Source organism: Myotis yumanensis, unplaced genomic scaffold, assembly GCF_028538775.1.
Source record: "Myotis yumanensis isolate MYYU_CA2020_CCGP unplaced genomic scaffold, mMyoYum1.0.hap1 SCAF_2, whole genome shotgun sequence".
Lineage (NCBI taxonomy): Eukaryota > Metazoa > Chordata > Mammalia > Chiroptera > Vespertilionidae > Myotis > Myotis yumanensis.
This window is the reverse complement of record NW_027223753.1, coordinates 34,846,142-34,870,794: the sequence shown is the minus strand read 5'-3', so window position 1 is coordinate 34,870,794 and position 24,653 is coordinate 34,846,142. Positions and strand designations below refer to the sequence as shown.

The following is a 24,653-nucleotide window of genomic DNA, read 5'->3' as shown; positions in this document are numbered from 1 at the left end:
AGGAGAAAGTGAGAGAAAGCAGAGGCCACCACACAGCCTATAATAATCAATGCTCTGAAAATGGTGACTCCCTCTCACCTGAACAAGTCACAAGTATGCTTATAACTGAGGAACAGGCACGAATGTAGCACAATGCCAAACATAACAGCCAATGTGCCAGCTTCTTATCAACCAAGGCAGTGTTCCTCGCACTGTAAAGTACCAGTGATTCACCTGGGATTCTGGTTAAATATAGATTCGCATTTGGCCTGAGAGTCTGCATTTTAACAACTCCCAGACGCTGCGGATACTGCCGGTTGGAGATCATACTTTCAGTGCCACGGAACTAGGGCAATGACTTTTGAATACTGAGTTGACTTTTGCAACTTAGCGAAACAGAGTTTTACTCTACCTTTTTGTTTGTTTAATGATAAAAATACTGGGGAAAGCTGAAGATGCTACAGGGGAAAAAAAGTTTGAATGAACACATTTAAAAATCTGGGAAGCTCAGATCCATTCTACACACTTTCATTTATTGTCTGGACAGATAAAGTACAAATAATTCAAACACAACAAGGTTATGGAAAAAGAACCAGTTACAATACTTCCCCTCAGAAATCATCTAAACTAGCAAGATTAACATGAAGTCATTCATTATAACTAAAGTATACAACTGCCTGGTCCTAAGATTTCTTCCCCCCCAGCGTGAACACATTATAGAGGAGAGGTTTTGGCATGCCTTTCCCACTATGCTTACTTAGCAAATGCATCAAAACTTTGCCAGCAAACTGCATTCATTCATAGCAGATGACGTAAAAAGGTTTCCCTGAATGTTGAACGAGTGTTCTCTGAACTGAAATCTGTTTTGTGTGGGTTTTTTTTTTCAAAATAAAAAAGAGGAAAAATTTAAAAAAATGTAAAGGAGGAGTCTACGATGCAGCCTTGTTTTTCGGTCCTCTCTACACTACCACGACTACTACAAAGTTCGCCTCTTCAGGGTGAAAACAGCAGTCTGTCTGCAAGCACTTAGTGGGTTCAGCACGGGGAAAAAATGCACAAAATAAGCACAAGTTATAAATAACCATAACATTTTATTACCATTAAGACTAAACTTGTATTGAAAAGGTTTTATATAACAAGACAAGAAAAGCAATAGCAAATTTAACTATCAACTAGATTATGCATAGCGAGTAACTGTTTCTATTACCCAGGGAAGAGCATGAACCCTTGTATTTTTTTTTTGTTTTGTTTTTGTTTTAAATATAGAACCGTACAAAGCACAAACGTACTAAAATGATCAGTGCACTGGACACGGGAGAATGCTCCCTCAGTCATTTTGTTCCCTTAGCTCTGTTTTGTTTCCCCCAATCTGAATTACATGAAAATAAAGACCCAGTTGTTTTTATTTTTCTACTGTGCAGTAAGAAAAAATATTCACAAGAAACATGACAATATACCAAACAATAGTTCTACACAAGTTACCTTGATACCTCTTTAACTGTCACTTAAATAGCATAAGAAAACATTTTAAGACATTACAAACAAAACTAGCCAAGTGTTACAACTTATAATAAATTAACCCAAAGAAAAATAACTTTATATATATATATATTTATATTGTATATACACATACACACACAACAGAATGACACAATAATATGCTTCTTCCCATAGTTTAAGTAAACAAATAAGTAGTCTAGCCAATCTAGCTATATTTGATCTCGGCCATAGGCATCATCACATCAGCGATTAAATAAATAAGTGTTTCAAGCAACAAAAACAGTGTCTCAAATGTACCAACACAGCCCAATTCTATCAGCATGGGCTACAAAGTGAATTTGAAAATTCCTTAATGAATTGAAAGCAAATGTATCTTTTGTTTTCCTTTCCTAAACACATTACATTTAACTATGATACTAAGATATGTAAATAATTTCGTAGCACCTACTGCTCAGACTAAGAAAGTTTTAGATCAAAAGGAAAAGTAATCTTTTAAATTTTTGTTCTGCTGACATCCCATACTGATGACTTAAAGAAAAACTGTCTTTCAACTCATCTCCTTGCTTTTGGGTTTTGACTGTGGGGAACTGTGGTACCCTGGGTAGAACGAACACTCCTTTCCCCTAGTAATTAATAATTTTTTAATTATTATTACATGCTATGAAAAGATATGAAGATCATCTGTTTATAGCCCATCCTTCAAAAAACAGTCTACGAATCCAGTTTAAAACACACATCTTGATCTCTAAAAAGTTACCAGTGCAGTATGAACGCGACAAAGTTGTCAATTTCCCCTAAATTAGCCAGTCAAAATATTTTTTCTCAAATCCAGATTCTCTTGTAAAAATTCTTTATATTTTATAAAAATAGATTTTTCTTGAAACCCATTTTCAGCAAAGAGACCACCTCTTTGGCAACAATGTTAATGTTATTAAATTGTTAATGTCATCAGGTATCCCCCTGGCCCCCATCCCCTAACAGAAGACTGTTTTAGTTCACATGATATAAAAGAAAAAAGGAAAAATAAAAAAATTTGCAAAAGTTTTTTTTTCATTTTTGCAATTTTTATTATTCCTCTTTAATTTGTGTGGGTATTTTTTTTTTTTTATTTTTTACCAATCTGAGTGGATCAACATTTTGACAAAAAAGAAAAATCTTTTTTTTCCCTTCTTTGAATCCCATTACTTTGTAAAAATTGTTTTATTTTTATTATTTTTTTTGTTTTTTATTTTTCTTCTTCAAATGAGCGAATGGTCATCTTAAAAAGACCCACCTTCAAGGAAGGTAGTAAAGTTAGCTGGCTGGGTAAAAATCCCTGCACATCGCTATCTATGTATATTATATTCAACAACGACAGCTATGAAAGAACATTCAATGCATCAAAGGTATTTTTTTTGTTTTTGTTTTTTTTTCTAAGCATTATAAAATCCTTTCCTGGTACACCTCAGGATAATCCAATGTTTTAATACTTAGGCAACACTGGCTTATAAAGTCCATGGTTGAATATAAGCCTTGAAAGGTTTGTTTCTCTCTCTCTCTTGTGTGTGTGTGTGTGTGTGTGTGTGTGTGTGTGTATCTGTGTGTGTGCACACATGTGTTTTGTTCGTATATACTTATATATATATATATTTTTTTTAATAATTAAGGATGGGAAATTCAGGATTTGTGGGCTTTGTTGGTTTTAAAGGAAACTTGCAAGACTCGGTCTCCCAGGCGGTACCCGTTGAGGCTGGCGATGGCCATGGCGGCCTCATCATAGTTGGTCATGGTGACAAAACCGAATCCCTTGCACTTGTTGGTGTTGAAGTCGCGGATGACCTTGACGTTGTTCACTGCGCCAAAGGGACCAAAGAGCTGCCAGAGGACACTCTCATCGGAATCGGGGGAGAGGTTGTAGACAAAGATGCACCAGCCTGTTCCTGTGTGACCGGGGATGTTCATTCCCACAAGACTTGTCATCCCATCAATGGTGATTGGGGAGAACCTGGGGGGACAAGCAGAAGGGGGGACTGGTCCAGACATCAGTCTGACCAAGGATAACACAGAGATGCACAGACACAGACACGGGGCAAAGGGCTGAGTGAGTGTTTGCAGGAGAGTCTTCAGGGTTTAAAAACCAAAATGCAAAAACTCATGTCTGTGGCATTTCCTCTGATGGGAATGGCTAGGTTGGCTGAGACACGTATATGTTAAGAGAAAGGCCTAGGTCAGTTCCTAAAAACCACAAGGAACTCCCATAGCAAGGCTCTATCATAGTTCTAGCACAGAATATGTTCATAGGGTATCCACCCTGGTCCTTATCCTCGCTCCCCACTGTAGACAGTGAGTTCTTGGGGGAAGGGGCTTGATTTCATTCATTCTGTTGCTCCACTTATTTATTCAGTGAAGTACATACAGGAATATCACATAGTGACATGTAGAAACCCAATAAATGTTTATTGATTGAATGAGTGAGTAACATTGGTGGAAGTCAAAACTTGGGAAATTTTATTTAATTTTTAAGGTAGATTAAAGGATGACTCTAGAAGTGCTCAAGTCTTCTTCCCTCTTGCTTAAAAACAAATAACAGGACAAAACCCAAAATATCATCGTATAGATTCTTAGAAGGGCATATCCATGTCTAAGTGTTATTTGCATTATTTCTGAAGACTGTCTTCACCTTTTCTCCTCCAACCGAATGAACTGACCTCACTCAAGTTTATAGGTAGAGAACAGTTAAGTGTTTATGTTAAGGCCAAAGTCAGGGTCAGCAAAGAGGTTTCAACTCTAGTTGGTTATGGCTACGTGGAGTACTTTGGTAGAAAGGATTCTGGGTCCAAATTTGGTTTAACAGGACAAGAGAATGAATGCTTTTATCAACCAGTGATGTTTACTGGGGGTGGGGACCTGGAGGAGGTGGCAGCCACGCATGCTGCCTCTGTGTCTTTCGTGGCCCCCTCTATGTATGGGCATCTCTCTCTCATCATAGTATCTGCTGGAGGGTATCAAAGGTCAGGGACAAAGAACTGGGAAAAATGTAAAACGCGTGGGAACAGGCAAGCAGTGTGCTAGGCACCTGGAGATCATCCCCTTCCTGGTACCAGGACTGAGACTGGAGAGACCAGAGCTCTGATAGCGGAGTCTGCTGTCAAGGTAACATCCTTCACTGTGTGCCTGTTCCCATGGTCGGGATACTTACGATGCATGGCCAAGGGAAAGAAATGCCTCGCGCAGGGGGTGTGGTGTGGACTATTAAAGACCGCATCTCCTTCCCTTGACTGTAGGAAGGGGAATTACAGTGTGCAGCTCTACTGAGCAGGATGATGAAGATGCTATGTCCCTAGCAGCTCAGTGGGGCTTATCAAAAGCACATTTGGGAATCTCATGGACACAGTGACATAATGCACTCGACTTCCTGAGATCAGCTTTCAGATTGGGTCTGGCGCACCCGTGTGCTGCATTCAGAGAGCTGCAAAAGCTTCGACTCTATTTCAGCCCCCGAACTCACAAACAGGCTTTAAGTGAACAAAACAGCAAGTTTAAGACACACATACGTATATAATCACGGGAGGATTGATAATAACTGTTAAAACCTGTAACAAAAAACACACAAAACCCTGGTTGAGGTGCACACAGATACACTTCATTCTCAGGTTGTGCCCTCAACGGCACAATGAGGGAAGGCATGGGGGTGGGAAGCAGAAGGTCATCCATGCCTTTATGCATGCTTTGGCCAGGGGCTGGTAGTCCAAAATCTAATTTTTCCACTGACAATCGTAAGATTGTCAACCATGATTAACAAAACGTTCTAATTCTGATTTGCTGGAATTTGCCCTCTTAACGGAATCTTGGCATTGCTAAATGCAAAACAGTTTGCTCTGCAAGTTTGCAAAATCAGCTGGCAGAGTTGGAGCCTTTCCCCTGAGGGAAGCCACTTGGAGGACCCGACTATCAAGGGCTCAGTAGCTGTGGCACCTGAACCGTAGGAAGAGCCCGCCTGCAAATAAAAGAAAAAGTGAAACACACAAACACACGTTGTGTGCCCTAAAAGAAACAAACCAACTGAGGTCCGAAATGAAAATTAAGAATTGGACATGCTGGTGGAAGAAAAAAGGAAGAATTAAAAAAAAAAAAGTAAAGTTAGTGAATTAAAAAAAAAAAATTCTAGCCCCAGTCTGTGCCAACACGGACATCTGGCAATCTGTGGAGTTTTAATTACCTCTTTACGCCATAGGCCATATTAAGCAAATTGTCCAGCCTGCAAAGAGAAGGAGGGTCTCTGGGTTAATGCCTCACAGATGGCAAGATCGCTCAATGGAACTATTAATAAGAATGCTCCATTTTCAAAGAAGAAAAGCTCAACCACTTGCCCCAGTGCTCAGGAGCCTATCCACCGCTTTCCTGCCTCCATTACAAGGAATTCGTGTTCAGGTCAATGCTGGAGTTTAAAGCAAGTGTCTAATGAATCTCTCTTTCTTTCAAGGCCTGAATGAATTCCGCCCCCCACCTTTCAGGACATTTGTGTGTACTTTATTTTACATTGTGTGTGAAATTGTTAAAAGAAGCGGCTTCTTAAGTTGTTCACATTTTATTATAGTGAAACTTGTGAATAAAGGTCTCATATGAACAATTCATGCACACACACAATGCATATCAGAATGGAGCTTTTCTCCTAGTCTAGCTACATTAACTGAATTTTCTTATTACACACATTTTGGGGAGTGGGTAGGAGGAGTTTTGAGGTTAAGATTTTTTAAAAATCAGCTTACTATTTGCAACCAGAAAACACCTCCCGGTAAACTGCTATTCTGTTATGAGCTATTATCTCTCTCATGCTCAGCACCTTTTGGGGACAAGCTATTCACACCACGGGGCAGTAGTAACCATAGTTTCCACCATTAGAAGCCTGCTGGAAAGGCTTTTTACATAAACACTGCATGTGCTCTCGCACAAAATAAAAATTAGATGACTTGGACTCTTCGTGAAATCATTAACCATTTCCCGTTCAAGGGCACGGGAGGACACTGCAGAGGCTGACTTTTCTTCTCACTGTGGCCAGATGGAAGGGCGGGCTCTCTCCCCATGTGATGTTTGAAAAGGAGAAGAACCTTTCATTAGAGGGAAGTTGGGACATGGGTGGAGTAAAATAATTATTTAGAATTATTATGGGTAGGTCAAGAATATTCTTATCACTTGCACAGTGGAGGCCGTTCAGACTCGAACTGCCTTCCTGGAGAGAAACCTGCCTTTCAGAACAGTCCCAGGAGAAAGGGAATGCCCCCCTTGCACCGGGAGCTCCCCAGGGGGTGGGGTACCTAAAGGAAACACTGATAAGGCTGGGACACATCTTCCTCGTTTTTCCAGGGACTGCTGACGTCATAGTGAGAGCAAAGTTAACACAAAAGGGAGCACCCCTATGCACCTAACCCAGCAGTTACCTGCAGAAGAAAGAGGAGGACAGGCCTGCCCACTCTCTCTGGCAAGGATGTGCCTCCTGACCTGCTCTTTCCTTTCACTTTATTAAAGCCACTGCCTTAACCTTAAGTCTACGCTGCCAAATTCAGTCACATCTGTGATGAACTCTTGTTGAACCTGAACCTTATTTGGTTAAATACAGAAATTCTTTTTAAGCCAAGGAATCTGCAGTTTAACCACAGTCATGGTGGTAAGTTGAAAGGGGGATTGGAAGATCCAATCATCTCATTTGACTGGAGTGAAAACTGAGGCTGGGGGGAGGGGACTTTGGCACAGTGATTCCAGGAGGCAGAGGTTCTTACCCTTGCCCCATCCTTCAGGGCCATGGGCTTCCCTCACCCTCACCCATCTCTGTACCCAAGTAGCAAGGTGAATGGGCACGTGGGCACCCCTACCTGAACCTCTGGGCCTGGTGGTGAAGCGGGCCAGGGTAGCGCCGGTTGGGGGACTGGTAGAGCTGGGAGAGCAGGGCCTGGCTGGACTTCTGGCTGGGGTTGTTGGCAAACTTCACAGTAATCGGTTCTGTAGCACCGCTGGGCTTCTGGCCATTCAGCCCTTTGATGGCTTCTTCTGCCTCGATCCTTTTATCAAAGCGGATGAATCCCACCCCTCTGGACACTCCTGGGGAAAGAGAAAGAACCTTAATAAAGAGTGAACAAACCAAATTGGTAAGAAACCCTCCAGGAAGAAATGGGCTGGGCCCCAAGGACATTCCGTGGGGAATCAGCCCACTGATGGGGCCAGGGCTGAGCCTGGCTCCCTGAATATCACACACCCACCAAAACGCATCTGCCTGCATTTCTGCCATCATGGCTTTGAACAGGTAACTTCCACCCACAGAACACAGGCATCTCTCACGTCTGCCACTTCCAGCCCTCCTACACCTCCCTGCTCAGTCTTCATCTCCCTGTAGTTGCTGTGACTGATCACCCACTGTCCAATTTCTCACCCTCCAGTGGATCCTCCACAGCTAGCAACCAAGTAATCTATTTGAAGAGCAAACTCTGGCCACATTACACCCTTTGAATTCATTTTCTATACCTTTTTTTTTGTATCTTTTCAAGTTTTTACCTTGTGCATGGTCTCTGTTCCTCATTGCCTCCCACTCCAAACACAGAATAACAAATAACCCCCACCCCACCCAAACCCTTCCATGGCTCCATGTTGCAAATAGATAAAGTTCAGGCTTCTTGGGGTGGCATGTAATATCCCTGATGATCTTGCCCCCAAACCCCTGTTGAGCCTCAGGTCAGCCGTGCTGAGCTGCCAGATGTTCCTAGGACAGGTTGAGTTCTTCCTCGACTTCATGCCTTGACCCTCGCCCTATTCGCCTATGCTATAGGACGCATCCTATCTGCCTGCCAGATAACTGCAAGTCATCCTCGAAATCCCTGTTCAAACTTTGCATCCTCAATGGAGCCTGCCCAACAATTTCCAGCAGGCACAGCGTGCCTTTTCCTGAGCTCTCACGGTGCACTGGACAGCCTCTAGCAGGTGCCCTGAGCTCTCACGGTGCACTGGACAGCCTCTAGCAGGTGCCCTGAGCTCTCACGGTGCACTGGACAGCCTCTAGCAGGTGCCCTGAGCTCTCACGGTGCACTGGACAGCCTCTAGCAGGTGCCCTGAGCTCTCACGGTGCACTGGACAGCCTCTAGCAGGTGCTCATCACACGGGAGTCCAGTAAGGACTGTGCCTCCTCCACCCTGGACCCCAATGTTTCCTTCGTCTCTGGACCCTGGTGTCCCTCTGCACAGTGTCTGTGGCACAGCAGCTTCAATGAAGGTTTGTTGCATGACTTGAAGGAGAAGCACATGCTGAACTGCTCCTAGGGGATGTTTTAAATTGAGAGCGAGTTGGGAGGTGAAAACATTTTGTCATTAAAAATGAAATCTGGGGGTGACTTGCAATTCTTACTGACAGGTGGTGGTTGCCTTTCTTTAGTGTGGGCCAAGTCCCTCAGTACTGGACCCTGGATTCATATCTCTGCACTGCTTCTGACTAGCTAGACTGAAGTCAGATTCCCCACTTTGGACCTCTGTTTCCTCCTGTGTGAAAGGGGCCAGTGTGAAGTTCCCTCTCACTCTGTGGGGGCTAACATCGGGGCTAGAGTGATACCTATAGGTTCTTTTCACACACAAATGTAATGTTACCTGGTTGAGGGTTGAAAGAGACTTGGAAGGTCATATAGTTCCACTCTCAACCCAAAGCCTGAATCGTCCTCACAGCCCTGCCAAGTAGATCAGCTGCTGCTGGACTGATTCCCACGATGGAGGGCTCCTGCCTCCTGAGATGGCCCACTTTCAATGTGGGGAGTTGACTGAGAAGAAGTCTTTCTCTTACGTCAAAAATCTGTCCACTCATGACCCATATCTTCTACCCTATGTAACCATTACCTCTCTGCTCCTATGGATCACAGGGCTCTGGCTGGTGACACTGAGGCACAAGGAAAGGAACGACAAAGAAATACTTAACCTGTGACTTGATCAACCAGGATCCGTGAGGTGATGATACGGCCATATTGCGAGAAAAGCTGCTCCAGTTCCTTCTGGGTCATGGTTTTGGGAAGGCCGCTAACATAGAGGTTAGCATCCCTGATGGAGGCAGAGCTCGGGCGGGCATAGGAGACCTAGAAAAAACAAGAGGAGCTAAATCCATTAGAGGCAACACCTTCCGAGTAGCGAGACCAAGTCTTCCACCAAGACGAGAATGCCTCATCTACCTTTCTAACTCATGGTGTCCGTTTAAATAACCCAGGAGCTCAGATTTTAGCTTCCCTTGTAATAGTAATGAGAACCAGGAGAACAGCAATAGAGGAACAAAAGGAGAGCTGACAATAACTTGAAACAAATGCACAGATCAGGGTCTCTAAGTGCAGAATAAAATAGCTACTGTATTGCAGCTGTTAAATGCAGAACTACCCACGCTTAGAGTTCTGGAGATTTACCTCCTGGGTGTGGGTGTATAGATGATTTACTGTATCCAACACATAATAATCTTTGAATAAATAAAAAAAAACCACCCATAAAATTCCGCTCTGTGGATCTCTCTCCTTGGCACCCTCCCCACCTCACCCCCTTCTTCTTGAGCGCATAAAAGCGATCAGGTTCTCTGCGAGATTTTTTATGTTCCATCCTTTGTGCTGCTCCAATCTGTTCCCACAAGGTCTGCTCTCGCTGAATGACAAAGCGCTGGTGAAATGGGGCTGAATGAACATCTGCTTGCAAAACTGGATATGTGACCTTGTCAGAACATCTGCAAGAACCAGTTGCCTTCGAACTTGAAGGCGGAGCAGAGGAAACCATAATAAACAAAATGAGGGCGAGGTGGAGAGGAGGGAGGGCAAGGGCAGCAGGAGAGAGACGCGAGCCTCACCGATGCTTATAATAAGTTCGACTTTGTAAATTTGTCCTCCCAGATCTCTCAACTGCTCCCCCCTCAAAGCTAACACAGAAGTGTAAACAGATCTGAAATTCCATCTGCAAGAAGCCAAATCTGTAGCAGTACACACAAGCAAAGCAAACCCCAGCAGTCATTAATTTTAGACTTTCATTTACTTATTTATTTATTTTTTAAAGAAAACAACATCAGACGTTTGAAATATAATTTACAGCTAGTCTAACAAAAGCACTTTCCTGCTAAAGCTATTTCTGGGGCGGTTATGGCTCAGAATAGATGATGAAAACAGTCATTTCAGAGCACATCTGACAATGTCGGACAGGAAGGGACCTATTTGCCTTAGCATTGTTCAGTTGGGAGTTTTATTTCATCTATAACCAATTTACAAGACCTGCTAAGACTCTAGGGGTGTGTGTGTGTGTGTGTGTGTGTGTGTGTGTGTGCGCGCGTGCGCGCAAAAGAAATGGTCCAGGTTAAACTGGACCTCTGGCATTAAGAACTAAAGCTCCAGTAGCGAGGAGGACCTTGTGTCTGAGACAGGGTCTAGCAAAGAGAAACGAGGCATGAGCAGACCCCTCACCATGGCACTCTCTCTCTTTCCATGACAGAGATGCCAGGTCCCTCTATGGGTTCCACATCTACAATAGATGTTGACTCAACAGGTAAATGATATGAAGGACTAACTTATCTTGCTGATGGAGCAAGGCAGCTCACCTGCAGTGTCTTCACCTTCTAGAATCTAGAAGCTCATGGCTGGCTTTTCCAGGCTCCTCCCAGGACATGGCCGGCAGGCAGAGGGACCTTTACATGGAGGGTCCCGTGTGTGCATTTTTTTGGGTTGGAGGATGAAGAACCAAAAACCCTATGAGACTGTCTGGCCAGGGTGCCACTCCACACTGGGCTCTCCCATGCTGTCCTTTAAGGGACAAAGCCTGGTTATAACCTTGCAAAACATTTCTTTAGGCACAAGCAGGGAGCAGTAGGGAGAAAGAAACAGAAACTTCATGTATGTTTGTGGTAATGAGTCACTCTTGTCTGACCCCTGCCAATTACTGACAAATTATCTGAATGACCTTTGTGTTTCCCTAAAACATACCCTCCTCCCTCTTTGGGTTTGCTGAAGGGGAAAAATTTTCCCACCTACTTCCTCAGCTGCAAATCCTACCCCTCTTTCAGGCACAGCTCACATGCCACCTCCTCTAATCAGCATTCCCTATCTCCCAACAGGGCTCAAAGAGCCACACCCACAGTACTTAACCTGTCCTGACTTTGATTCACCACCTCTCCATCTAGTCTGTGGATTTCCTTGAGCCCATGGTTGTAAACCTGTGTCTTATTCATCTCTGTGGCTCTAGCTCCCAGCACAGAGCCTGATACCCACAGGGTACTCAACACCCACTGAAAGACTGAATGCACACCACAGCTCACACTGAATGATGCTAACATTAATGGGGTTAATTGTAGCTTGGATTTCTGAGAATTAAGGGGGAATCACTGAGAGTTAAGCATCCAGAACCACAGCTGTGATTCCCCGCTAAGCTAAGAGCTAAGGGATAGGCTTCCCATTCTCCAGTGTCTGTGGTTGGAAGGACTAAAACAGTGTTGTATGGCTAGACACCATTTAAAGGTCTTCCCAGCAAACATTTCCTGAGGGTCCACTCTGAGCCAGGCACAGTGCTGCATGCTGGGGATATACAACACATAAGGATGAGGCATGGGTTTATTTTTGCCCTAAAGGATCCCCAAGTGCAATGGGTGCAACAAAGACCACTCAGGAGGTACTCAATAAATGAGTTAAATGGAAGAATGACTAGTATGCTTATGGACCAATCACCGCAATGCCACAAATGTGTGCTATTCCAGGGTGATGTATAGATGCAACTGGAACACAGAAAAGAGAGAGACTACTCTCCCTTTAATTAAGGATTAAAAAGGCCAGGAAGGAGACAGAGCTGAGGTGAGACTGGTGGAGAAACAGGTGGCGTGATAGTGTCAGGGGTCAGGGAATGGTGGCCTGATGATATCACTCTTCTATTTGAGGACCAACAGGAAGATGAAGGTCAAGGGCTTAGTGTAGGGCCTGCCTGATATCCACAGGGTACATACATGGATTCCCATTAGCTCTGGGCACCCAGAACTGGGGTACAGAGGGGAGCAGCCTGGGACAGACCTGCTGGGAAAAGGAGCTGGCACTGGGAAGCCAATGACACAACCAGAACCATCTCCTCAAAAGATGATTCTGACAGGGAGATTCTCAGTCAAGGAGAATTACTGCTACACATCCCCAGGGACAGGCCCCAGGCACACAGCAACAGCACGTCCCAAAGGTGAACAGCACCCTGCTTATCTATCCTCTGCCAAGCCAATTCCTGCTGCTTATTTGTTCTCTATTTGGAACCTTACGTCTATTGTTCTCTTAGTTTCCTGTCCAGGAAACATGTAGAAATAGGAGTGGACAAAAATGACAGAAAAAAAGGATCTTCCCACATTCAATATCCAGACACACTCCTTCCAGTATCTAAACTTTTCATATCCCCTCATCCATTTATTAAATCTTCACTTAATGACTACAGGTGGTGGCCCTTTGTTCGGGTGAAACATTTTTAAAGATCCCAATTCTCAGTTCCTGCAGAGTCAGGCATGGCTGGCTTGTTAACCCCACCGAGCCTAGAGCCTGGGGCTTCAATGCTGGAGGCAGCGCCCTTCAGAAGCTTGTGCCTAAGACCATGGGGATCCAGCTTGCTCCATTCATCCAGGATCTCTGAAGACAAGACTGGCATTTCTAGGCCAGCACTGATCTTGCTCTGGAGCTTGGAAAAAGCTGAAAGGAGGGAGCCTACTCCTCTCTCTCTGGGTAAGGGTGGCCCACAGGGAGAGGAGGATAAATGGCTGACTTTATAAATAATCTTGAGGGAAGATTTGCAGTCACTCCAAATTCCCCATCCCTCTCTATCCCTGCAGGCTCACAGCAGCCCTCCCCCTCCAAGAGTGACAGTATGGCATGGAGTTATGCATCCTGACTGCGGGCAAGTAGTTGACCTTGGGCAAGTCATTATATGTTGATAAGTCTCAGTTTCTTTACTGCTAGAAAGGAGGACAATTCTCCTTTGATGGGTTATTGTGAAGCGTTGAGATAATAGGTTGAATGTGTCTAGCACATACCTAGAATTTAGTTGATACTTAGTAAGTATGGTTACTGATGAGTCATACAGGTGTTTGTGGGCCAGCCTGGGACTCCAGCCCTCATTGGGACACACTTTGTAATTTTATCACAAGCAAACATTTGGAACACTGCCAGTGAGTTCCTGTGGAGGCGCTGTCCTCGGTCATCCTGGCGGGTCTGGATGGTCCTTGACCGCTCCACAGCCATGAAGTACCCCTAGCACATCCCTACAGGTTCCACTGCTTCCCATCCTCAGAGCGTTTTCCGTTTTCCAAAGTGACGTCACAAGGCAGCTCTCAGCGATTCTCGCCAAGGTGGCAAGGCAGGCATTGCCAATCCTCACAGACGGGCAGCAGGACCAGGGCTGGGGCTGCCCCTTCCCGTACAATACTCACAGGTGCCTTCACCTGTGCACTGCCAGGGCTTGGCCTGGGTAGGGAGGGAGGAAGAGCATGGCCTGGGGAAAACCATTTCCTGAATCATCTGGCAACACTTGCTCCTTGTCTGACCCGCCATGGTACAGAAAAGGGAGAGGACTTGGAAAACATGATAAAGGCATCATCTTGGGAAGATAAGATGAGAGGAAAAGCCATCTTCTCTGCCCTAAAAGGGTGTTCCTTCAGGAAAACACTGGCATTAGAAGATCATTCATTCCACCCCTTCCTCAACACTTCCAATGTGTCAGGCCTTGTGCTAGGGATGAGAGCATCTCTGTTTCAAGGGCCCCACAGGCCGCTGAGGGAAGTAGGCAAACAAGTGAAGAGTGAGACACAGGGTTGTTCCTGATGGGGATACTGAGGGGGATACACATTTCATACTCCCTGTGCTTCCTCCCATGTGGAGGGAGCCCCTATAGGAGCAGTGCAGGCCAGGGGAATGGGCGTGCCGACTCTGAATAGGCCTCAGCAAAGGAGATGGGCACGTGAGCCTCAGCCGCTGCCTGCTTCCTCCCTCAGGGAGTCAGATGCCAGCTGGAAGCACACTTTCTGCTCCAGGCTCTCAGGTCCTATGGGAGCAGGTTGTGCTCTGATATAGGGAGGCCTGTGGGGACCGGACCACCTGTGATGGGGCGTGTCAGTCTGTCCGAGTGTGGGGTTCTGTGTTAGGAAGCCTATTGTGTCCATGGAATTCATCTGGGACTTAAACAGTATTAAGATGACCTTAGGATTTCATATCTTTTACTCTTTTGCCTCATTTCTCAATGGGTTTAGAACTTGGAGGCATCATTTGTTGGGCACTTCAAATTACAAGAAGGACTTCTATCATTGACTGGGTGTTTTCATGAGCTCAGCATTCTATTCACAAAACTGCCAATTTCTACAAAAACAGATCATGGTAAGTGGAAATAAAGAGGACAGGTGACATTGGAAATAAAGCACCATCCTTGAAAACTGCTTACAGAAACTTGATGCTATTAAGTGACCTCAAATGTTCAAGGCAGGCCCGGCCGGTATAGCTCAGTGGTTGAGCACCAACCTATGAACCAGGAGGTCATGGTTCAATTCCTAGTCAGGGCACATGCCCGATTGTGGGCTCGATCCCCAGTGTGAGGCTTGCAGGAGACGTCCAATCAATGATTCTCTCTCATCACTGATGTTTCTATCTCTCACTCCCTTTTCCTTCCTCTCTGAAATCAATAAAAAATATATTTTTTAAAAAAGTTCAAGGCAGGATCCAAACAGCAGGCCACTCACCTTACACATTTCCAAGGACAGGAAGCTCGCTACTTCATGAGGTATCCTACACCATCACTGGTTAGTAGACAATTATTTCTTCTACTGAGTTAAAAGCTGTCTTCCCCAGAGTTTCTACCCTTCTTCTATTTCTATTCTAGCTCCACACACTAGGAGCATCCTTCCTGTCTTCATCACCCCTTATCTTGTGAGTCTCACTGGTAGGTACTGGTTAGAATATCAGGCAACTGCATTTTTAGACAGGTCACTTCAAGGAAGTTCTCATTTATCTTACCTTAACTGAGATTGAGCATTTATTCTGGAATGGAAAGGCAACAGAGTAACCTCATTAAGAGCAAGAACTTTGAGGTTGAAGAGATGTGAGTTTAAATCCAGATCACTTACTGGCTATGTGTCCTTGGGGTAAGTCACTTAACCTTTCTGAGCTGCATTACTTGAATAATGTAGTTTAGAAGCTTTCTAATAGAGATTTTTGAGGATTAAACAAGCTAATGCATGTAAGATTCCTGGGCACAATGCCTGGCACACAGTAAGTGCTCAATAAATAATGGCTTTGGTATGATTGCTATGCAATCAGGCCTTATGCTAGACATTGAAGGTGCAGAGATGAATTCAATAGTTCCTGACATGTAGGACTATTAGTCTAGCACAGGACACACACACAAAAATAGATAATTCTAGAATATCAGGCTGCAGATTTCCCCCAATCTGTTGTAACACCCTACTCTCTGAGCAAGCACAACCTCCCTAGAGCATACAGATACCCAGGGGACATTCACTTCAAAGAGACCAGGAGAAGAACAGCAGCAGAGAACAGACTCTGGTGCTGCCAGGGCCTTCTAGGAGCAACCCTTTCAAGGACCTCCAATCTGACTCCAAGAGCTGGGAGAGAAGAAAGAAGCCAGCTGGCTCCTGGAAACTACAGCTTTGACTGCGAGGACTGCAGGCAGGACAGGTGTCAGCATGAGGACTGGGGCCACATACTTCCCCCTCCCGCCACCTGATACATGATATTCTGTTATCTGGGGCAAAACCTGATGCTAACATTTCCAAGGGAGTTCTGAATGTGCCATTTCTCCCTCCTCAAACACTTTCAAGGGTTCTCTAGCACCTTGTGATGGAAGTTCGAATCCTTTATCTGAGCATTCAAATCCGACCTCTCCTCCTACTAATCTCTCCATGCACCTTCCACCTCAATGCAAACAAAAAAAGGTGAATGTACACTGAAAGTTTCTACTTCTACATCTTTGTTCTTGTTGTTTGTTCATCATCATGGCAAAAGGGACTCCTGCCCATCCTTCCAGGCTCAGCCTGAATTCTGCCTCCTCCATGAATCCCAGGCACAAATGGCTGCTCTCTCCTTGGACTCCAGAGATGGTACACATTTCAATGGCAGCAGCTATCACACCCTGCCTCTCATCACAACCATCTGTGTCAACACTGAATCTGCCCTAATAGTCTGAGCATTCTGATGGCGGTTTGTGCAGACCTCCTGTGGCATCTAGTTGGGAAGCCTTACATAGGGCAGGTGCTGAATAAATGCTCTCCGAATTGAAATGGGAAGTTGAAATATACTGTATGCAAGGACATTTAGCCCCCGGGAGAAGAAGCGAAAGGGAGTCATGGAGTTGACGAGTATCCAAGAATATCACGAGAGGCTCTGGCACACAGTAGGCCAAATAAATATGTGTTTTTAAAACAAAGATGTGGTGATGGATTCGTGTGCTTTACAACTTCTCTTTAAAAGTCCATCAGGTTATGGAGGAGGCTTAGTAAGTACAAGAATTTTGCTGTCTGTCTGGTGGCCCTAGAAGGGAGAGATGTGCTAATGGTGTAATGGCCTGGCTAGTGGAAAAGCCGCTCTCAGACTCAGGGCTTGAGACACTCAGTCACTCTCCTCATTAAACTGCAACTCCTGACTCTTGCTTTATGAAAACCTGATAAGGTCACTGTGCCACCTGGAAGCTCCAGAATAACACTTTCCACTGTACAAAGCCTTTTATGTATGCTGCCCAAGACTCAACAGGACTCAGACTCTGAAACAGGTAGATGGAAAAAGTCTCCCCCTCTCCTCATGGAATCTTCACCTTAGAAGTCAACTGTATTCATCTTCATTCTGGGGAGCATTACTTGAACACACACTGTATGCCATGGTGAGATATTATTAGTTCTATTTTCCAGATGACAAACTCTAGCTCAGTGAGGTCAAGTACTTATCTAAGGTCACAAAGCTGAACTAAGACAAAGCCAGATATGACTTCAAGTTTGGGGATCTTTCCCTTATGGTAGGCTGATGTGGACAGACAGTGAAATAGAAGGCATGTACTTGGCACATACCGCTTTTGCCCTGAAATGTTACCAAGCTGGAAAGATCACACTATAATATTTTAGTTAGACTGTTAGAGCTGGAAGGAACCATTCCACAGATGGGGAAATAAGTCCAGAGAAGTAAAGTAAGTTCCCTAGGTCATCCTGGTAGTGTTTGACAGAGCTGGGTCTTGTCTCTCCATCTCAATATAGAGCTCTTCTGACTGAATAATGAGGGGGAAGGGAAGAGGGAAAAGCTCAATGACCTTTGATAGGCCGCTGATTTGCCCTGGGGCTTTGTGATAAGGATGGAGAAGAGATTATTTCTCTGGGCCATTGAGATTTTAGGCCAGCATTGCCCAATAGAATGTTTGGGGACCATGAAAATGGTCTAGGTCTGTGCACCTGAATATGGTAGCCACTAGCTACATGTGGCTACTGAGTACTTCAAACATACGTAGTGTGACTGAGGAATTGAACTTTTCATTTTATTTAATCTTACTTAATTTAAATTCAAATTATAACCATATATGGCTAGTGGCCACTCTCCTGGAAAGAACAGCTCAAGGCCCAGGAGCAACATGAAGTAACAGCATCTCAGACTGGAAGGGACCTTAAGGATCATTTAGTCAGACTCCAGTCTGGTATAGGAATCCTATCTTCATCATCCTTAGTGACTCCATTTGAATGCCTTTGACAATCAGGGACTCACTATCACCTAAGGCTAATGTTCTACCCTCATAACTCCCTAAGTTCTCTTCACAGATTCTTGAAATATAGGATTGTGCTTTAGAGTCACCTCAGACTCCCTCCCGCCTCCCCACACCCCGGGGTAATGGAAAAGCAATCATTGTGGGGTGAATGTGTCAGGTTTTTTAAAATCATGAAGCTGAGAATGAGATACGAGACAGCAGGCCAGTGGCCAAGAAAGGACCACTATTTCCTGTGATTTAGAGTCCACAGTTCTAACATGGCCAAGGTCTGAGCTTCTTTTTTAAGCAGCTCGCATCACATTGTTGACTGATTTTACACTTGAAGGCTGATAAAGCCCACGCCCCATTCCACGCACTTCTAAAAACCTACATGTCCTCCCAACCTGGACCTGTCTAATTTTCTTTTGTAATCCAGACACGGGACACTGTGGGTGGCTTCTAAGATGCTGGATCATATCAACCTCACTGGGCAGGGAAAGTAGGGAAACTACCTCCCAAACTCCTATCCCTATATCTGAAATTATTCACTCAAAGGAAGTGAACAGTGCCCTGGGTAGCACAGCAGCCAAACAGAATCTCTCACGGAGACAGCAGCTTAGTATGACTGGGTAAATGGGGCTCCGGTTTCCACTGGCCTTGCCCGTGAGCCCTCTCCTTGCTCCTTGGGGATTCAGTGATCCAGCCGCCCTTGCTGACCTTGGCAGGGGAAGCGCTCCTGCACTGGCTCTGCCTATAGCTATATAATGGGGGAGGAGGAAAAGGCCTTTTTATTATTAACGAGACTGAGGGAGGCAGTCTATTATTCCTGGGTGGGGTGATATCCGTCAGCAAAAAATGATCTGCTAACTCTCCGGAAGCATTAAGAGCAGTGATAGGAGAAAGAATTGCTTATGCCAAGTGCAAAGAAAAGATGCCTCAGCGGAATGGAGGCCTTTAGCAAGGCGGGTGGATGCTGGGGGAGGGAGGGAGGCCCGGATCCCTGATGACCCCTGGCAAGAGCAAGAAGCGGGAGGGGCCAACTGGAACCTGCAAAACTCAAGTGTGGGAAGATTCCCCTGGAGGCACCGTTAGTGCTATTAGAAGAATAAAGTGAAAATGGAGAAATGGCTAAGCCGCATCACAGCCCAGGGAGGCTGGAATAAAGAGCGCGATCTCCCTCTCCTTCCTGGAGAAGGGAGATGGTTCCTTTTGAAAAGCCTTCCCCTTCTCTAGTCCTGCTCCCCCCTTGAACTGGGCTCCTGCCTCACAATAAAGCATCTTCTTACTCTCTCACCCCATTTCCCGACTGAGTGCCAACCCTCCTGGGTTCACCGAGTGGCAGAAACAGCCCTTTTCTCGCCTCATCCCTGAAATCACTCACACCTCCAGTTTGGACAAGAGCTGTGCTCTGTGAATGTTTTACTTAGAGTCATAATTTTATCATTTGAGTAATAGCTTAATGCAATTATTAGGAAAAGACAAGACATAAAACCATTTGCAAACATGCAACTCAATGAAAAAAGGAAGGAAATATATAAAGATGGTAACCGCGTTGAGTTGGGAATGGCTGATACTGCCTTCATTATAAGATAACACATTTTCCAAAAAATTCTTCAACAAGCATGTCTTGCTTTTAAAGTGAGTAACAAAGCTCCCAGGAGAGCTTATGAAAAACCAATGCCTAATGCTGACAAAAACCTACCACAGCAGCCTGCAAGCTGCTGGTTTCATTCAACAAACACCCCTAGTGAACCTTCTTAGAACTTTCCTTTGACCAGCTCCCTCTCTTGCTCAGCAACCTACTTCCTTGTACAGTTCCCTCGCTTGCTTAGCTCCCTACTTCCCACAGCCCCTCCAAGCCAAATGGGAACCCTGCAGCCGCAGGACCACCCGTCTCACTACATTAGAGTCGGTCCCTGGCATGTCTGTGTTCCCTAGAAGACAAGAGCTTCCAGAGGCAGCAGCGAACACTTCCCTAATCCTGCTCCTCAAACATGGGTTAAAGTCTAAACAGAGGTCCTATTACTGTGAACGTTTAGCGGAAGGAATTCCAAACCCTCAAATCCAATTTGCAATCACTGTTTGCTGAAGGGTCTCAGTGTAACTTGAACGTGTATCCAAACTTTGGATAAACATGTCCCTCTTTTGAAGTACCACAGGGCCATCTGATTGTCTTTGTTCCTAATTAACGTGAGACCTGGGGCACTGCCCTTGGATTTGATAGCGTGCTTAAGGAGAGGCAGGATTTCCATTGCAAATTCAGAGGCTGCTCTTTTGGAGCCCATGGAGAGGTCCAGGACTGGGACAGGCTTCGGGGTGGGGTCCAGGAGAACTGGACATCATTTTCTAGACTCCAGAGCCATTTCACCCAATGCTTTCCAGAGTCTAAAGCAGCGGTTCTCAACCTGTGGGTCGTGACCCCTTTGGGGGTCGAACGACCCTTTCACAGGGGTCACCTAAGACCGTCGGAAAACACATATATAATTACATATTGTTTTTGTGATTAATCACTATGCTTTGATTATGTTCAATTTGTAACAATGAAATTGGGGGTCACCACAACATGAGGAACTGTATTAACGGGTCGCGGCATTAGGAAGGTTGAGAACCACTGGTCTAAAGTGATCTATGTTGGAGCCGAGTTGGGGTGGGGGGAGAACTAAACAAACAGCATCCCTAAAGCCCTAAGTGGGGCAAATCATCTCCACTGGGCTCAGGGTTGAAATGTTGAGAAAAGACTCTGTTTCTCCAGTGAGGCGCCAAGCTGCCCTGGTGGGTTGGCAGTGCAAGCCCATGACTGCCTGGCATGCAGCGATGGGAGAATCGCTGGGGCACTGCCTGGGAAGCAGGGGTCTGAGAAGAATGAGCTGAAGTCAGGTCAGTGCTCAGGTTGATGGCAGAAGCCCTGAATCACGAGTCTGTTTACTCAAGAGCCTGCAAGAGCCACACAATCCACTTGTTTGCTTTTTATATCTCCTTCCCATGCCAGGGAGTATAACTCGTGTGTGTGCAAGGCCAAATGCACACCCACACCCTCACAGAAGGCACGTGCCACTGAACAAACAGGCAGGGCAACATTCCAACATGTATGATCTTCTGCCAATGCCCCCTTTAAAACATTTCTATGTTGTTGTTACTCCAAATCTCACTACCAATGGTGTGATCCTCAGTAAGTCTCTTAACCTCTTTGGGCCTCAGTTTTCTCATTTGTATAGAGAGCACCTCCCTACAGGGTTGTTTTAAGAATTAGAGCTGATCTGCATAAAGCACCCAGCCCCAGGATGTTTCAAGGTTTAAATGCATCGAACATGTGAAGGAGATAGACCAGAGTAAATATTCAGTGTCAGGTAGCATTACTGTTATTATTATTTCCTTTCAAGCTCATGGTCACATATGAAGCAGCTCCTCTTCTGACAGAGCGCTTCACAGAACCTCTGGATGCTAACTCAGCTCCACTGCTGGCCACCTGTGTGGCTTTGGACAAGTCACTCCATCTCTCTGAGCCTGCTCTCCAAGATAAGGGCTGGGAACCTGGCCACTGTCCCCCCACTAACGAGGTTACAATCCAAGAAGAATTGCTCTGCAGTCCCATGTTTGCAAACGTGTACTACATGGTTCCGAGGAGATCTCTGTAATCCATGCTTCCAAAGAGGATGCTTATTTTCCCAGGTAGGCAAGTTATCTGCAGTCATCCACGCTGGTCATTGTGGCTGACTCAGGAATCACACTCTTTCTCTGCTTTGATGCTGTGTCTATGTCATTGTATTTTCCTTGAGGACAGATGCCTGGCCTGCCCTCCACACACCTTCAGTATTCACACAGTCACATTACATCCCCGTAATAAATGGGAAACAAATATTTGGGGAACCATCATTTGTGGGCACCTTCTCCTAGCAGCCCAGTAATGAGTCTTTCACTTCCAATCAGCAAAACAGAGCTTGTGTATTTAAATTTGAGTTCAGAGGCTTCCAACTGTTTGTCCACAGGTGAACTATTAAGTGATGTTCGGCCTACCTACAGAATGCTTTAAAATGTTTTGAGTTGGTATCCAATCTCTAGAAATTGGGAGACTTGGCATTGAAAAAAAAAATCTAGATTTCAGTTTCTATTGAACAATCGGAAGATCTGGCAGCAATCTAGGCTTAGACCATCAGCAGTAGCTGAAGAAAAGCTGCCATCTCTCCTGTACCACAGCTCACTACAGCCTCCACTCCCCACTTCCCACTTTCCAGAACTATCTCTGACTCTAGCTGTTAGTCATTAATCTTCAAGGCATAAGAGTGGACTCGGTTTGCCTGCATCTAGGTTGTGCATTACATTTAAAGTAGTGTGTTTTGCATGAAGCACTCCAAATATGCTCCATAAATGTGAGAAGGAGGGACTAACTTGACTAAAGTTTGCAAACATGTACTAGATCAGTGATTCTCAACCTGTGGGTCGCGACCCTTTTGGCGGTCGAATGACCCTTTCACAGGGGTCGCCTAAGACCATCCTGCATATCAGATATTTACATTACGATTCATAACAGTAGCAACATTACAGTTATGATGTAGCAACGAAAATAATTTTATGGTTGGGTCACAACATGAGGAACTGTATTTAAAGGGCCAGAAGGTTGAGAACCACTGTACTAGATGGTTCCAAGGAGATCTCTGTAATGCATATTTTAAAATAACATTTTTTCCCTCAGATAGACAAGTTTTCTACTCCTTCATGGAGTTAGAGTAGAGATAAATCTCATGTCACTTATCAAAGCAAACTGAAGCAGAAGAAGTAAACAGAGACCCGAAAGGCAGAAAAGCAATTCTTAAAAATTAATAAATGATGAGACTATTAACAGCACATGAAAAAGGTTTGCTTTTCCTCTCCCCTTTAATATGATTTTTACCTTAAACAGTGTGTCCCTGTAGGAAAGGGAGGAAAAGTTAATAAAGGAACCTATCACTCAAACTTAATTTTTAGTATGGCAAATAAACTGCTTTAATGAAAGGGCTGAAATCCCCAGGTTTGCACATTAAACTTTCATTCGTCGTAGAGAATGGAAATTATTGATTTAGCCGTGGCATCATGCATTTTGAATCCTACAGTGGCTTGGAAGCCCACGTTACTGCTGGGTGCAAATGTGTTGGCAGCGTTTTGATGCTGGGAGAGCAGAGGGTGGGTGAGGGGTAGGGAAAGGAATATAGAGAAGAAAAGGAGGGAGACCGGCTCTTCACAGAAAGAAAATAATCAATGTTCCTCGTTGCCAAGATCCATTTAGAGCACTACTAATGACGGTATGATGGGCCAGGGGTGCATTCTGAGATCAGAAAAGCTGGGTTCACTCAGTCTTTTGGGAAATGCCTACAGCTTCAGGGATCACTTAACAAAAAACCACACAGAATGGATGGCTGATGATTTGAGCCTAAGCTCTTGGGGAAGTTTGGATTTCAAGAAAACTACAGGGAAGAAAAGTATCTTTCTCGCTTCAAGGTCAGGGTGTCCATCAAGGGAAGAGTAAACGTCTGACATTCTAATACCGAATTGGATAACACAGAAAAATCGATCCAAACCATAAATACAGCTCTCAACCTGGTGTGGCCTCATCACAAAGTCAGGTGACAGGAGCATCCCATCTTTACATAAAGCACAAAAATAGGTATGTTTTTCTTTTGAAAGAAATTAATTCTCCTGCCTCTCAGAGGACTACCCTGTATTTAGGCAACACTCAATTATTTCCTCCTTAGAGAACTCACAGGGATTGATTCTAAGCCAAGACTGAAGCAACCTGAATCAGGCCTATTTTGGGGTCTTTGTGTACCACAGACTGTATGAGATCAGGAAAGATAATTTCTAATCATCTTTAGAAACAAGATAAACTCAATTAGAAAAGTAAACCTGCCCTGGCCGGCTTGGCTCAGTGGATAGAGCATCAGCCTGCAGACTGAAGGGTCCCAGGTTCGATTCCGGCCAAGGGCACATGCCTGAGTTGTGGGCTGGATCCCCAGTAGGGGGTGTGCGGGAGGCAGCCGATCAATGATTCTTTCTCATCATTGATGTTTCTCTCTCTCTCTCTTTCTCCCTCCCTCTCTGAAATCAATAAAGAAATATATTTTAAAAAAAGAAAGAAAGAAAAGGAAGGAAGGAAGGAAGGAAGGAAGGAAGGAAGGAAGGAAGGAAGGAAGGGAAGAAGGGAGGGAGGGAGGGAGGGAGGGAGGGAAGGAGGGAGGGGGAGAGAGAGAGAGGGAGGGATGGAGGATGAAAAAAGAAAGGAAGGAAGAAAGGAAAGACAGTCACATAATATATTCCCCAAAGAGAAGGTTTTGTTTTGGTTGCCTCCCAGCTATGGTAAGATGCTCTTACACCACTAGTCGCCCCTGTCAGTCTGGCTGTGGGAGAAGCAGCTCTGTTGAACTAAGAAGTTCCGGTTGTGTGTTTTCAGACGGAGAGCTGGTGCCATCTATAGATTCCCATTCTGGGAGAGGTTTC

The 24,653-nt window shown here is 44.9% G+C and overlaps 1 protein-coding gene across 7 annotated transcripts in view; it reads right to left on the bottom strand.

Annotated features, from left to right (window-relative positions):
* Window positions 1-505: 505 nt before the first annotated feature.
* ELAVL4 (ELAV like RNA binding protein 4) overlaps window positions 506-24,653 on the bottom strand; it is a 146,860-nt gene continuing 122,712 nt past the window's right edge. For all 7 annotated transcript variants that reach the window (XM_070405087.1, XM_070405083.1, XM_070405089.1 and 4 more), the window contains exons 4-7: window positions 9,406-9,559; window positions 7,329-7,554; window positions 5,678-5,716; window positions 506-3,505 (exon numbers count right to left, since the gene is read on the bottom strand). In XM_070405087.1, the coding sequence (XP_070261188.1) occupies window positions 3,136-3,505; window positions 5,678-5,716; window positions 7,329-7,554; window positions 9,406-9,559 (789 nt within the window). In that variant the 3' untranslated portion in view covers window positions 506-3,135. The remainder of the gene's footprint in view (window positions 3,506-5,677; window positions 5,717-7,328; window positions 7,555-9,405; window positions 9,560-24,653) is intronic.